General features: G+C 42.1%; 1 protein-coding gene across 11 annotated transcripts in view; it reads left to right on the forward strand.

Moving 5' to 3' along the window:
• The window catches only part of LOC134224508 (peripheral plasma membrane protein CASK-like), a 666,907-nt gene that overhangs the window by 362,193 nt on the left and 287,815 nt on the right, over nt 1-16,899 (forward strand). For 9 of the 11 annotated variants that reach the window (XM_062703917.1, XM_062703880.1, XM_062703885.1 and 6 more), the window contains one exon: nt 16,163-16,222. The exons of the other annotated variants lie outside the window; for them this stretch is intronic. In XM_062703917.1, the coding sequence (XP_062559901.1) occupies nt 16,163-16,222 (60 nt within the window). The remainder of the gene's footprint in view (nt 1-16,162; nt 16,223-16,899) is intronic. 11 annotated transcript variants of the gene reach the window in all.

The following is a 16,899-nucleotide window of genomic DNA, read 5'->3' on the forward strand; positions in this document are numbered from 1 at the left end:
GTGCACCATGGTCCACCGGAAATAAGAAGGAATGGTCCTCCGGAATTTAGGGGGTTTGGTGTCAGGCCCTGCAAGCCAGCCTTTAAAAATCATAAGCAACGAACAATCAACAAGAGAGTACGGACCGGAACCATCGGCGAAGACCACTGCGACGAAAAGGGACTAGCGATTGGAAACTCGGTTCGTGGAACTGCAAATCTCTCAACTTCATCGGGAGCACACGTATACTCGCCCATGTGCTCAAGGACCGTGGATTCGGCATCGTAGCGCTGCAGGAGGTTTGTTGGAAGGGATCAATGGTGCGAACGTTTAGAGTTAATCATACCATCTACCAGAGCTGCGGCAACACACACGAGCTGGGAACAGCTTTCATAGTGATGGGCGATATGCAAAGGCGCGTGATCGGGTGGTGGCCGATCAATGAAAGAATGTGCAGGTTGAGGATCAAAGGCCGGTTCTTCAACTTCAGCATAATCAACGTCCATAGCCCACACTCCGGAAGCACTGATGATGATAAGGACGCATTCTACGCGCAGCTGGAACGTTAGTACGACAGCTGCCCAAGCCACGACGTCAAAATCGTCATAGGGGATTTGAACGCTCAGATTGGCCAAGAGGAGGAGTTCAGACCGACTATTGGAAAGTTCAGCGCTCACCGGCTGACGAACGAAAACGGCCTACGACTAATTGATTTCGCCGCCTCCAAGAATATGGCCATTCGCAGCATCTACTTCCAACACAGCCTCCCGTATCGGTACACCTGGAGATCACCACTGCAGACAGAATCACCAATCGACCACGTTCTGATTGATGGACGGTACTTCTCCGACATTATCGACGTCAGGACATATCGTGGCGCTAACATCGACTCTGACCACTATCTGGTGATGGTTAAACTGCGCCCAAAACTATCCGTCATCAACAATGTTCGGTACCGACGACCGCCGCGGTACGACCTAGAGCGACTGAAGCAACCTGATGTCGCCACTGCATACGCGCAGCATCTCGAGGCAGCGTTGCCGGAAGAGGGTGAGCTCGATGGGGCCCCTCTTGAAGACTGCTGGAATACAGTCAAAGCAGCCATTAACGACGCACGATTGGTTCGACGAAGAGTGCAGACAGATTCTGGAGGAGAAGGACGCAGTGCGGGCGGTCGCGCTGCAGCAAGGTACCCGGCAGAACGTGGAACGTTATAGACGGAAGCGGAGACAGCAGACCCGCCTTTTTCAGGAGAAGAAACGCCGCCTGGAAGAAGCGGAGTGCGAGGAGATGGAACAGCTGTGCCGTTCTCAAGATACACGCAAGTTCTATCAGAAGCTCAACGCATCCCGCAAAGGCTTCGTGCCGCGAGCCGAAATGTGCCGGGATAAGGATGGGAGCATCTTGACGGACGAACGTGTGGTGATCGAAAGGTGGAATCAGCACTACGAGGAACATCTGAATGGCGCTGAGAGTACAGGCAGTGAAAGTCAAGGCAGCGGAGGAGATGACTACGTCAGTTCAGCGGACGATGGAAGCCAACCAGCCCCCACCTTGAGGGAAGTTAAGGATGCCATTCAACAGCTAAAGACCAATAAAGCCGCTGGTAAGGATGGTATCGGAGCTGAGCTCATCAAGATGGGCCCGGAAAAGCTAGCCACTTGCCTGCACAAACTGATAGACAGAATCTGGGAAACCGAACAGCTACCGGAGGAGTGGAAGGAAGGGGTTATATGCCCCATCTACAAGAAAGGCGACAAACTGGAGTGTGAGAACTTTCGAGCGAACACCATCCTTAATGCCGCCTACAAAGTGATATCCCAAATCATCTTCCGTCGTCTGTCACCATTAGTGAACGAGTTTGTGGGAAGTTATCAAGCCGGCTTCGTTGACGGCCGCTCGACAACGGATCAGATCTTTACTGTACGGCAAATCCTTCAAAAATGCCGTGAATACCAGGTCCCAACGCACCATCTGTTCGTTGATTTCAAGGCGGCATACGACAGCTTAGACCGCGTAGAGCTATGGAAAATTATGGACGAGAACAGCTTCCCTGGGAAGCTTACCAGACTGATCAAAGCAACGGTGGATGGTGTGCAAAACTGTGTGAAGATTTCGGGCGAACACTCCAGTTCGTTCGAATCGCGCCGGGGACTAAGACAAGGTGATGGACTTTCGTGCCTGTTGTTCAACATTGCGCTAGAAGGTGTCATGCGGAGAGCCGGGTGTAACAGCCGGGATACGATTTTCAACAGATCCAGTCAATTTACTTGCTTCGCGGATGACATGGACATTGTCGGCCGAACATTTGCAAAGGTGGCAGAACTGTACACCCGCCTGAAACGTGAAGCAACAAAAGTTGGACTGGTGGTGAATGCGTCAAAGACAAAGTACATGCTTGTGGGCGGAACCGAGCGCGACAGGGCCCGCCTGGGAAGCAGTGTTACGATAGACGGGGATACCTTCGAGGTGGTCGAGGAATTCGTCTACCTCGGATCCTTGCTAACGGCTGACAACAACGTTAGTCGTGAAATACGAAGGCGCATCATCTGTGGAAGTCGGGCCTACTACGGGCTCCAGAAGAAACTGCGGTCGAAAAAGATTCGCCACCGCACCAAATGTGTCATGTACAAGACGTTAATAAAACCGGTTGTCCTCTACGGACATGAAACATGGACAATGCTCGAGGAGGACTTGCAAGCACTCGGAGTATTCGAGAGACGGGTGCTTAGGACCATCTTTGGCGGTGTGCAAGAAGACGGTGTGTGGCGGCGAAGAATGAACCATGAGCTCGCCCAACTCTACGGCGAACCCAGTATCCAGAAGGTAGCTAAAGCCGGAAGGGTACGATGGGCAGGACATGTTGCAAGAATGCCGGACAGCAACCCTGCAAAGATGGTGATCGCTTCCGATCCGGCAGGTACGAGACGGCGTGGAGCGCAGCGAGCGAGATGGGCAGACCAGGTGCAGAACGACTTGGCGAGCGTGGGGCGTATCCGAGGATGGAGAGATGCGGCCTCGAACCGTGCATTGTGGCGTCAAATTGTTGATTCAGTGTTATCTGTTTAGATATTAACTAAATAAATGAATGAACACCCTTGAAGAGAAAAAAAGACAAAATGTTAAGCCCCAAATTGTAAAAATAATCTACAATATTCGTAACGACATTCATGGGAATCACTCTCAAAAATATTGAGAACAAAGACTAACTTCTAAACACAATTCGGCGTTCCGGCAATCCACGACGAAATGCGCGAAAAACGCAAAAATCGCGTAATCCGCGACTGTTGTAACAGTCCCGGAATTCGATCATATTTTAGCTCACGGTTCAACCAGATTTCAACTCAAGATTCGACCATAATTTTGCTCAAGATTTGATTTTAGCTCAGAACTCGACCAGAATTCATTACAGGATTAAAAAAGTAGAGGGTTGTATTAAAGATACGACTGCAAATTGAACGTAGAATTACGGGTAAAATGCACCCCCGGGCAAAACGATCTTTTGGCATTTTTAGCTGTGTTCCAGGAACATTTTCAAGAATATTTATTACTGGATTGGTAGTTCGAGATCCGAACTACATGCACTGTAGTAAATACTCTCGAAAAACTGCCGAAAATGTACTTAAAAATGCCAAAGGGTCGTATTGCCCCGGGGAGCATATTACCCCAGTTTCCCCTATAGTGCGATAGTGGACGCGAAATTTGATCAACATTTTTTTCATGTTCGTTCATGCCGGATGCCGAAATGTAGGCAATTTACTGTTAAAGTGCAATTTCAACATTGGCCGGCGAAATCGAATTTTTCAATAGTTAAAAGCATTGAATCAATCGTTGACAATAGTTGTATAGAATCTTAGAGAGTCTACTGATCGACTCATACCAAAATCTCAGGAATCCGTTGAAAAACGGCTGAGTTATTGACTCGTTCTTCCTGACCTCTTTTCGTGACGGATCCGAATTTGAAACTTTGGAATAACCCCCCTATCACACCGAAGGACGTAATTCTACGTCAAAAAAACAACTTAGGATTTGACCAAATTTCAGCTCACGGTTCGACCAGAACTCAATTCATGATTCGATGAGATACCAACGACAGGAGTTCAACTGAACCATCCAAATTCCAGTCCAGGATTCAGCAAGAATTAAACTCATGATTTTACTGGATTGCTGCTCAGGATTCGACTAAATCCCACTCAGGTTTTGATCAGCTCATGATTCGACTAGAATTAAATTTCATCAGGATTTCATCAGATTTCTGCACTGGATTGGATACGAATATTACTTAGGAAAACGATTTGACCAAAATTCAGCTCAGGATTCGAAAGAAAGTTCAATTTAAGATTCAACCAGATGCCAATCCAGGATTCGATAAAAATTGAACCTTGGATTCAAATGGATTTCAGCTCAGTATTCGACCAAAATTTAACTCAGGATTCTACCGGAATTCAGCTTAGTTTTTTAGCTCAAGATTCGACTAGATGCCATTTCGGGACTCGTCATGAATTGAACTCAGAATTAGAATGGAATCCATCTCTGGATTCAAATTTGATTCTCACAAACACGTGTCCAAACACGACATTTGCTGGATCCTGGGGCACTGCGTAATACGGATCTCCTTGGTCAGCGCTTTGCAACTAACGTCTCTCTGACCCTTCTTCATGCGAAGCGGTCCATAACCATGAGGATAAAGGGATGAATAAGGGCAGATTGTCGAACTGGAGAATGGCCGGGGTCTGATATTGCTCCCGGATCTTGGAGCTATAATATGGAGTGTAAGTTTAATCGTAGGTAAAATAGTATGAATAAAAACATAATAATGTTTATGGACTGCCACTACTTGATAAATGTGCGCAACACATACACCGTGTCGGATATATTTTCATACACTTTTTCATCCCGTCGTAGTGGAAAAGTTATATGCAAGCGTGGCAAGCTACAGTTTGTTTTTTATCGAGAATGGAGTTAAGATTAAGCTTTCTATTATAAAATGGAAGAGTTACAGAATGTCGTTATTCCGTAGTTATACGTTCGGGCCACTTGCAATAGTTTTGAAAAATGAAGCTGGTCAAAAAGGTCCGAAACACATGCTGTATGAAATTAGATTGACTTTCAAAAAAAAACCTGATTAATCCACCTAGCGGTGTTTATGCCTTTCTCGTGCAAAAAAAATACTAAAAACATGAGTGAGTGCTTTTTAGCGTGTTTTGCGCATAGAAAATAGTATTTTGGCCATAACTTCTGATCCCATAGTCCAATTTGGACAATTTCCAATAGCAAACAATGGGACAGGATTCCCCGTCGAATGGAACCTGTTGCGAGTAATTTGGTCAATGCTTAGTTCCAAAAAGTGTGTCTACAAAATTTTGTACACATACACACATACACACACACATACATACATACACACAAACAGACATCACCTCAATTCATCGAGCTGAGTCGATTGGTATATAACACTATGGGTCTCCGAGCCTTCTATCAAAAGTTTGGTTTTGGAGTGATCATATAGCCTTTTCGTATACTTAGTATACGAGAAAGGCAAAAAACAATTATCAATCAAATCCGAACAACTTATATGAAATAATCGTAGTTTGAATTTGTATGAGAATATATTGGACATGGTGTAAAGCCAAGATGAAGTTAATATTATGTTACGTTTTAGTCTCATTTTGTCACAACGTTCCCTTTTTTCAATTTATTAAAGTCAGTTGTTGAAATTTTTGAAAATATTTCGATTCCAAGCAGCAATCAATTGAATTTCTCTTTTGAATATTTTCTAACGACCCACATCAGAAAACTTTCTACGAATGCTTCATTAAAATATTTAAAAAGCCGTATTCGGCTGGTTCTATCAATGGACTCCATAGTGTCTGAAAAGCATTCAAACCTGCCAGCTAATTAGTACCAAAAGCTTCGCCTTCCAGCCACTTTAACTACCCAGCGGAGAATTTCCTCAAACACGTTCTCCAACTATATTATACCTTCATATAAAATAAACTGGTTGAATATCTCGCACCGTTATGAACCAAACATCATTGTCCTCCGAATCACGTAATCGCATAATCACTGTTCGCCGTAATCAGATTAGCAGGATCCGCTCGGACGCCATCCATGCCAATACCCATCAGGACCCAACTCAAGTAGACCGGCGACGACGACGACGACGATGGCCGTCAGGGGTGGTGGTGAGGGTTCTCTTCATTCCACTTGTGGTCCATTAGAGACGGTAGCTGCCGGTGGGACGATGCACAAAAGAAGGGTTGTCTTCTTGAACAACTCGGCTCGACGACGACGACAACACGCTGCTGGCAACAAAAAAAAAGGAAAAAGAACTTGACTCGGAAAATTTTTACCCAATTTATGATGCACGAAGGTTCGCACCGCACCGGAATGATTTGCAAATTGGTGGGGCTTAAGCAAATCGGTACGGCCGGTGATAGCCGGTGAAGCAGGTGTTTGTGTGGAGGCTGTCTTCCGTGCACGTGCGACTCTGCTCATCTGGCTTTTGAGCATGTTGAGAGCGCTTCAATGGGAAGTATATCAACCTTTTTCGGGTAAGCATATTGTTAGAAGATATTTAGATGGAAGGCGTGGGACATAATGTGGAAAAAGAAGTGAAATTGAAATTTAAATTACGGGTTTCAAGTTTTTTTTTCATTTTGAGAAAGTTACTTTTGTTCGTCATTTGCGTTAATGTTTATACACGCAATTGCCATCATCGTTTCTGATATAATATTCAACGCCCTTCGCTAGTGAGAATGCTTTTATTTACGAGCTTTTTGGATACTGTTGAGGAGCATTATCAGGGCTTCAATTTTTGACGTTTAACGACCTCAACTTTCGAGGTGATGGTTGAAGAGCGAATTTGGGTAGGCTTCCTTAGCAGGGTTGAAATACCTACATCGCGTTGAAGGAACTGCTGCTGGATGTTGTCACGATGCCGCCTTTAATATCTGACAATTATAACTGTCAACACACATTGCATGTCAAAACTCCACATACATTTATGAGCAAAAATCTATATGTATTTGGTATTATTTAGTATATAAATGCACACATAACCTCTCTTCACGCAAAGTAATAATACAATCTATATTTTATATGTGGTCTCGAAAAAAAAAATTAAGTTCAATCAAAGTGAAAGGGACTGCCTATTTTCCGGGTATTGGACCACCCTACTTGGACATTAATTTACAATGTTCTGAACAGGGGTTAGACAAAAAGGTTGAGACATGCTAAAAATTGTCGAAGTTCAAATCAGCATAACTTTGCGTAGAATGATCCGATTTTAATGAAACTGGGACCATCGGACGCGGAAGCTCTTCTAGTATACTGTTCCCATGCCTCTGATTGGGCTTCGGCCACCGGAGATGTTCCGGGTTTTCTGAGGATATGTTAAAAATGCATTTTTTCTTTTGCTTGTCATTTTATATGACGTTTACTGGCATCATGATTTATGCATTCCTCAGAAACTAGAATTAATAGGCTGATCAACGCTGGCTGCAGATAGAAAATCCGTTAGATATACGCATAAATATGGCTATTTTCGTGAAAACGGTACAGGATTGGCCATACACCCTGAACAAATGTCACTTTTGCAGAACACCCGGAACATGTTACAAATTAGCCAGAGAGTTTTACAGTCCTCAAAATGTATCTTTAATAAAGATCCTACATTCATCGTCTTGGAAAAACATGACTTTTGACACCCATATATGCATGGTTCCAGAGGGTGCCAAAACCGGCTCCTCCTGGAAGGCCCATGGAACCTGCTGTAAGGGTGGCAGTGGACATTATCATTCTGTAAATGTTTCTGTAATCATCGTCTCGCAAAGCCATGAAGTCAGAATACTCATATTTGCATTATTCCGATCTGTTATCATTTCATCATGTTCCCAGTACCGTTTTTACGGAAATGGCCATATCTCTGCGTAGTTTAGATGGATTCTCGATCTACAGCCACCATTGGTCGGCATATTAGTTCTAGTTTTTGGAGAAAGCATAAAACAAGATGAAAGTAAACGTCACATAAAATGACAAGCAGTGGAAAAAATGCATCTTTAACATACCCTCGGAAAACCCGGAACATCTCCGGTGGCCAAAGACCAATCTTAGGTTTTGCTGAGGGACAGTATACTAGAAGAGTGTCCGCTTCTGATGGTCCTGGTTTTATCAAAATCGGATAATTATACGCAAAGTTATGCTGATTTGAATTTCGACTTATTTTTACCTATCTCAACCTTTTTGTCTAACCCCTGTACATTATGTGGAAGATTTTGATTTGAAAAATGTATTGGGGGTAATCACTGTGGACAGCAAAACTTCACAAGGACGCCTTTATTCGTACTAACTACTCAGGGAGTAGAAGGTAGAGAAGAACCACCTTTACTAACTAAAACTTGTAGGTACCGGATATCTGGGACTCCCATAATATCCGTGGCTGAAGCAGTAAAAGATGCCCTGTACGTATTTATAGTAAATTGTTGAAGGAATGAAAGACAAAATGACAAACAACTCGAATGAGCTCACATTTTGTTCGTTCACTAATTCACTAAAATTTTCGGTAATTTATCAGCATACTTCATACTTTTCATTCACTTTCTTTTTGGAATTTTGAACGACGTTTTCCGATGTTTCTTCATCATGGAAACGACACATGAGGACACGCCGAAGACTCATGCTGATGTTAATAATTTAGATTTCAAGCGGCGTTGTTAATATTTCTGTTCTTCATATAATTGATTTTTTTATTCTGGATGCGTTGCGCACTAATTGAAAAAAAAAACTGTAGCTCGTGAAAACATGCTTCCATTCAAAGCGGAGCCAAATATCTCGTTTGACCCAGCAATTCATTGGTTAGTTGGCTCAACCGGTGATTTGGCTGTAAATGCCATGTGGCCGAGATGGTCATTTAACAGAAAAGCTGAAGGGTTTATAAGGATGAAAATATCGTTTGACTAAGCATGTCATATGGCCGAGATTGTCGTTTGCCCGAGCAGGTCATTTGCGCTTGAGCTTGATTGATCACCCGTCGTTGCTACGTCTTTGTGACCAGATCAGCTGTTCTTGCACAGAGAACCACAAAGATGTTTTCTTGGGACTAGCATTCATTTTTAATGTACAAGTACTGGTGATCTCATTTGTTAGGTCACACTGGCGTCTGCCACGTCAGAAGACAAATCAATGTAAGCAAGAGCAAGAAATAATGATACAATCACTCGCCCACTGCAAGCCGATTATGGCTCTGCACTTGCCACAAATTCATGCGGAATTTATTGTTAGGTTCAAGGGGCAGAGATTCGTCTTGGTTAATTGCCGATGTGATATGAAAACTTGCGATGGATTTCTAATTGGATGCAGTTTTATTAATTTCCAATTCTCCCAGTCAGCTAGAATAGTCAAGTTAGTTAGTTAGAAGACATAGGTGATACAAATAGAAACGGTATGGAAGTCCATTCCAATTCAAGCGATTGCGGTTGACGGTTTCGTGTAGTACAGGTACAACTCGAAATCTGAAAATATTTAGAAACAACGATTAAAAAATTTCACTCAAAAAATAAAACTTTCATATTTTTGTGATTACATCTCAAATTTCATTATTTTAGGATCTGACACAAACGGATTAGTTTTATGTGTTTCAGCGAAAAACCTTGAAAAAATTGATAAATTAGAGGTTTTATACTAATTTTTCGAAAAATCCTGGAGTTTGAATCAAATTGTCTACTGAATCAACCAAGGCTTCCACGATGTCCAAGCCTCAGTGTCAACCTAATTTTGTCTTCTGTGTATTAGTCTTTCACTTACGTCTCAAATACAGGCATATGAGATGTTGTAAGATCTCCAAATTGTCCTGAAGTTTGAATCAAATGGTCTAATGAATCAACCAAGACTTCCATGATGTGCTCAGCCACGGTATTATCCCAATTATGCCCTCCGTGTATTTGTTTTCCACTTGCAAATACTTGGAGCACATAATTGGGATAATACCGTGGCTGAGGACATCATGAAAGATTTGGTTGAATCGGCAGACCATTTGATACAAACTCCAAGATAATTTGGAGATCTTAGAATACTCGGAGGACATCATTGAAATCAAACCGCGGCTGATGAGTCTAGGGAATTCTTGGATGACCTGGAAAGCAACGGCTGCTAAAGGCATATTGAGTTTGGTGTAATAGATTATAAAGGGCATGAACCATTTTAAAAAAGAGATATCAGGCCTTCGGTTACGCGGTTAAGCGTAATTTTGTTTAATATACCAAATAGGGCATGAACCTTTTTTAAAAAGAGATAACAGCTCTTTCGTTACGCTTGTAGACCTTAGGTCCTTGATTACGCGTGTAGACTCCAGGAAATTCTTGGATGACCTGGAATGGAACAATTGTTGAATGTAAATGATGAATATAGAAAGCATCATTATTTGTTCTTTGGGTTTCCGGGTGCTTTTGTTCTGTTTTTTACGATGTGTGAATAAATCATTCAGTGCATGATCAATTGTGTTTCGCTCAGGATGCGGAACATTTTTAAGATTCAGGTGATTTTGTGCTGGTTTGATCGGTCGGTGAGCAAATTTATTAGTGCGCGATCAATCGTGTTTCGTTCAAGACGCGGAACCTAATTCGAAATCCGGATAATTTTGACTTGTTTTCCCTTCTTCTGCGATCGGTGAATTAGAGTAGAGTGGGAAAAGAGTGTGCGTGGGGTAAAAGTACGTTTTCGAATTTTTGAAGTTATGAAAAAGATAAATTAGCAGCACTGCATCAGTTTGACAGGTATTCTGACCAACTATTGTCATGTGTAATTGTAAACGATTTGAATAAACAACAAGGGAAATATGAAGTAAGATAATTTTTCGGTCATTTTGCAAAAAATAATATTGTTTCCCGAGCAGGAGAGATTGGCTCAATAATACCTAATTCTGTTATTGATACCATACTCTGTTATGAACTAGCCCTGCATAAGAGGTTAAATACCAAAAAATAATACCAAAAATTTATATGCAGAATACTTAAGCCATAACATACTCAGTTATTAAATTGAATTTCAATACCAAATGCATAACCAATCATTATTCGTTTGGTATTGAAATACCTAAGCATGTTATCCCTCAGGTTTTCTGTATATAAGTTTTTGGTATTATTTTTTGGTATTTTACCTCTTATGCAAGGCTAGTTCATACCATTTTTTGTTATCGAGGTCTTCGCTTTTGCTCGGGTTCCGCAACTAGTATTCCATTACCATATATACGTTCAATCAGGTGAACATTATACCATTTCGATACCCTGTTGTATAGAGTACTTTATGGTGCAGAACAATAATTGGGTTGGTTTTCCAAGAGGTCAAAACCATTAACTGTATAAATTTTAGGGCTAAGGGGTAAAAGTACGCAGGAACGTGTGGGGCGAGAGTACGCATTTGAATCTTCATATTCTGATGTCAAACCCTTATTTTCGGCCGAAATAAGACTACTTCCGAAGCGTAGGATAGAAATTGAAAATTATAAATTAAGTTTTGCTTCTAAGTATAAGCTGGAATCATTTGGTGTTAGAAGCGACTTAGCGAACAAAGCGCTGAAGCGAAATCATGAGATTGTATTAGGTACTGTTTAGCATCTAAACATAGTCTGCAAACACAATTTCATCAAAATAACTATTTCATTTTATTTATCAAAAGCAACATCCATAAATTACGCAACGCTTAGTTGGATGGGGGGGGGGGGGTGTTTGCGAGATGTATGACGATCCGTGCATTTTTTAGAGGATTCATACAAAAATGATAATGATGGGGGTGATAAAATGGCCAAATTTTGCGTTACGTAATTAGTGGACTTTCTTTAAGAAAAATTCCTTTGTTTACGCCACGCGAAACCTAATATATTTTTGCCTTCATAGTTTTTTGGTATTTAAAAAAACAATGTTTTTTTCGTATGAAAGTTCATATTTCTAGGACCCCCTTCCCTCTTCCAAAGTTACGTAATCTTTAAACATTCCACAATGTTGCAACAATAAAAGTTACAAGTTGTTCATTGCAAATGAGAAAATATTTTACTTGCGATTTTCACTGCTTAGTTACATTCGGAAGGAGGGCTAGGTTTTAGAACCCTATTCGCATGTGGCATTGCTACCAAGTAGGACAGTAAAATAAGTCCTCCGGTGGATGGATTTTGGTAGCCGACGGGGTGACAAATCACGGCTGCGATGGATGGCGCAAGGAACGTGGAGGAAAACGGATCGATCTGGAGGGTTCGCACGAAATACGTGGGAAAAGAGGTCTTCGATCATAGACTGTACGCCAAAGCGGATCGTAAAAGGTGTTTCTGAAAAGATCGACTAATTGAAGTCAAGCGAATAAGCTAACAGCCATACGATACTGGACCGACCCAGCCAACACAAAGTCGCATATGCTAACGAATAAGTGTACAAGGTGGAGGCGATATAGGCGCATTCCTCCATTTAACTGCATGCAAAGTGCACGTATATGGCCTCCAATTTGCACACTTATTCGCTATAATATACGATCTTGTGTTTGCTGGGGATAACGTGGTAGTGCCGAGATAGTGTAGCAGTTTTTGTACGAGGAAGGCTCCGGCCCTAGTTTCCGGACCAAGTCGGCTACCGAAGCCGGAGCGGCGATTGAGTGTTACTGCCGTAACCTGCCTTCCACCTATTCATCGTCGTTACTGTCGCAGTGACCCGCTTCCACCGGTCTGTCGCATCGCCCCACCCCACGTCGCCGACGTGCCGCCCTACCCGTTCGGGCCCAACCGACCGACTGCGCGACTGGTGCTGTTCATCCTTCTCCCTCTGCCGCCCGGCAGGAACGACCGACTGTTCAGCTACAGATCCATTTTGTAAATGAATATAAATTCTAAAACGAACCCCCGAATTTCTTAGGTAACCAAGTCCGAAAACCTACCCATTACCTCCATCTGGAAAGTGGGAAGTGCGAATAGGTAATACAGTGAGAAATGAGAAATGGGAGGTGAGTAGTAAGACGTCTCACTTTTCAAATCACCTATTCGGCCAAATGACCTGTTCGGCCCAATAAACCATTCAGCAAAATGACCTTCTAGGCCAAATAACCTAACAGGTTGGCCAAATGACATGTTTGGTCATATGACCTATTCGACTAAATAACCTGTTTGGGCAAATGTCGTTTTCGGTCAAACGTCCTATTCGGCCAAATGACCTATTCGGTCGGAAGACCCATTCAACCGGATGGGTTTCGGTGCGTCCTAATGGTTTGTTCAGCCTAATGGCATTCGGCCAAATGGCTTTCGACCGAATGGGTTACAGCTAAACGATCCCCTCCTGTTTGGGCACTTTCCCAATAAACATTTATAAGCCAAGATCGTCTTCTTCAGCTAAAAATATGCACAGATAAAAGTATGTTGTGATTTTAAATGTATTTTCATGCACATATTTGGAGCATGCAAATAAACGTAACATTCAATCGATCTCCCTATTCTTTTAAATCGAAATAAATTTAAACGATGCTTGCTTGTAAAATACAATCAAATTTAATTGAATATCGAATGTTAATTCGTTTGAATTTTACACGTCGTTGAATTTTCAAAATTATATGGTGTGTGGCTTATTCAGCTGAAATTGTTTTTTGGGTAACGTGCACTGCCCATGATCGCATATTTGTAGCACTCGCATTTTTGTTTATGTTGTGCAAGGCCTGTGAATTGTTCTGAAAGCTCAATTTACTGCAACTAATCACACAACAGTAAAATATGCTTCACTATCTTACATATCTGTGGTAAGCTGGAAAAGTTGGAGTTTGTGGGGAGGACTTACAAAACGATTTACAAAATAAACCAAAATGCAATGGTTATAAATATGCGATCATGGGCAGTGCAGGCACGTGAAGTGTCATTGATTTGTGTAGCCTGTGCGTTGGTCTTCTGACGAAAAAATGTTTACTGTCGAAGAACGAAGTGTTTGAATGTAAATATATCTGCCATAATAAAGTTCCCTGACATAGGGAAAGAATCTGATTCTGAAAATACTATTATTATAGAGTTTTGGTACTTCCTCAGCAGGCGTGCTGGGAATTTTCACCTACCCCGGGCAATCTGTATGCCAAAGAAGATTAGGCTCTGTGGATTTCATTCGCCGGTTGACTTAAAATCCTATAATAAACGTTTGCACCGGATGTATTAGTTATGGTGGTTCAAGAATCTTCTTACGATGCTGCAAGTTCCAAGAACCACTGTCTTTTGGATGCTATGGAGATTTTGAGATAGTTCCAGCTCTCCTAAGGATCTCAGAAGAGATTTCGGGACGATTCCGGGTGCTGAGATAACAACCGGAGTTAAACGCACGTCCTCCAGGTGCCACATTACCCGGTCCTGGATGGCAACCATGAATCCGTCTGTTTCTGAGAAGAGTTCACCCCGCACCAGCCACGTATTCGACGCCGCTTTGTCGATATATTCCAGCTCCAGTTGATGGGGGTGCGTCCCATGCAACTCCTTCGGCTTCCACGATGCGATCATCTCGTCGACAGATTTGATGTCGCAATTCAGCTGATAGTCCTCCTGCGCCAGATGCAGGGCACTGAATCCGTGGTCAGCTTCACACACAGCGCGATAGATTTCGTGGCGGTTCTGGCTTTCCACGAAGTATCTTCGCAACTGCTGGATCTGGGAAACACATAGTGTTTGTATATCCGTGACGCCTCTTCCTCCTACTGTACGTGGCAGGGTGACTCTCTCAATGGACGATTTTGGATGGCGCATGCGATGCTTAGTGAACGCCACTCGTACTGCTCGTTCTAACGCCTCCAAGTCAGTATTGGTCCACTTCACCACCCCGAAACTGTATGTCAACAAGGGCACAGCAAAATCGCCATCACCTTGTTGCCGGCCGACAAGAGGCTCTTCAAAATACCGTTGACACGATGCAAGAACTTTTCCTGCAGCTCTTTCTTGATCGTCGTATGGCGAATTCCTTTCAGTTGCAGGAAACCTAGGAACTTGTACGTTTCGCCTTCAACCATGTTTCGAATCTCCTCCTGTTCGTTGACGCGGAAACTGTCGGCATCCACCAGGTGACCCCGGTGTAGATGTATGGATCGACATTTATCGATACCAAACTCCATCCGGATGTCGTTGCTGAATACCGTTACAAGCCGCAGAAATTGGTGCAGCTTCTCCACAGATTCCGCAAAAAACAGCATCAAGTGGTCTATAAAGAAGGTTTTGGTAATGTTTGTACTCCTTTCCCCACTCTTCAAATGATAGCCATAGTTGTGTTGGTTGAGTGCTCTGCTAAAAGGGGTCCAGGCAAGGCAAAACCATAGAGGACTAAAGGTATCGCCTTGGAATATGCCCCTCCTGTCGCTAAGAGTCCTGAGCCGTAACACCTTTTCTCCATCGGTAATGTGTAGGGATGTGCTCCACATCCCCATAGCGTGCTGCATTAGCCTGATGACGTTACCGTCTATCTATCAAGTCTGTTGATGTAATAAATAATAAATATCTTATACAACTGCAGTACCTTAAGAAGGTGCGAATGAGGTACTGAGTCGTATGCCTTTTTATAGTCGATATACGCCATGCTCAGGTTTCTTTGCTTGTGGGTGGCCTGCCCAACAACGACTACATCAATGATGACCTGATCCTTGCAGCCTCGTGTGTTATTTTTATAATTATTAGCTTTATTTTTAAGATTTTCGGCCTTTGGTTGGTTCATCTCGGAAAACAGAGGATTCTTACAATAGGCAAAAATGAATTATAACAAAAATGTATAGGAGATAATTGTAAATGGTGCATCAGCTTTCAAGTATTATTCGAAAAAAATTTCAAACAGTTTACTACTGTTCGGTTTGCTACTTTTGCAGTGAATATATGGTTTATTATAGTACATATTGAAAAAATACTTAAAATAAATATAATTTTCTCATAATATTTCCATTATATTTGTGAGTCGTACCATATCATGCCCATCACTTCTTCAACCAAAAGATGTTCAATGTTTCGTGAGCTGTTCTCATTTCATTATGTTCTTTTTCTCTTTCTCTCTTTTCCTGCGCTTACTTGATTTATCCGATACGATTTCCAACTAACCCAACAACACCGACCCCTACTCCAACTCTAACAACACAACAATGACAACAAATCTATAACAAACATCATCAAAACAACATCCCCAAAAATCAATTCAACAACAACCAGAACCGATTCGGTCGTACTTGAGTCCCCGAGGAAAGCTCTACCTGAAATCCGACGGCGAGGGTAAGCACTAGCAGATGCATTGAGCTCAGACTGTTTTACTATTTTTTCATTCGTTTGAACGGTGCTAGAAACTATTTGTTTTTACTTTTGTAAGTTTTCCCACCCTTGTCTGCGCAATGTTATCCAATCGGGTCGCAGTGGATGTGAATTATGTGAATGTGTGTATGTGGAGTAAAATTGAATTATAATCTGTTTCACTTTCGTGACCCAGAGCTTTTCAGGTTTAGTTTGTTGTTTGTTGTTGTTCCACTCTAAGCTTTAATCGAATTCCTGTTGTTGGCTTACTCACTTTATGTTCTTGTTTTCGTTATCATCGGAATTTATGAAATGATGAAACTGTGCAGTATATTTAATGGAATCGTTAGCGTTTCGATGTGTAACGACCCATCCAGATGGAAAAGTGCATCTGAAATGTTATGTTGATATGGATTTCGGATGGATTTTTTCAACGGTACTCTTACTTGTTGCACACGCCACATGCTTTGATAAGATACTCACAAAGGAAAAACACTGAGCTACACGCTTTTCAAAAAATAACTTTCACACACGCTTGACACATACTGTAGTAATTATTACGCACTAATGTCACAACACATTTTAATACTACTAATCTGTTTATTTCATTCTATTGTTGGTTACTGTATTATAAAACTTTTTCATCATTTTTTTCTATTATG

The sequence above is a fragment of the Armigeres subalbatus genome, chromosome 1, assembly GCF_024139115.2.
Source record: "Armigeres subalbatus isolate Guangzhou_Male chromosome 1, GZ_Asu_2, whole genome shotgun sequence".
In the NCBI taxonomy this organism is placed as follows: Eukaryota; Metazoa; Arthropoda; class Insecta; order Diptera; family Culicidae; genus Armigeres; species Armigeres subalbatus.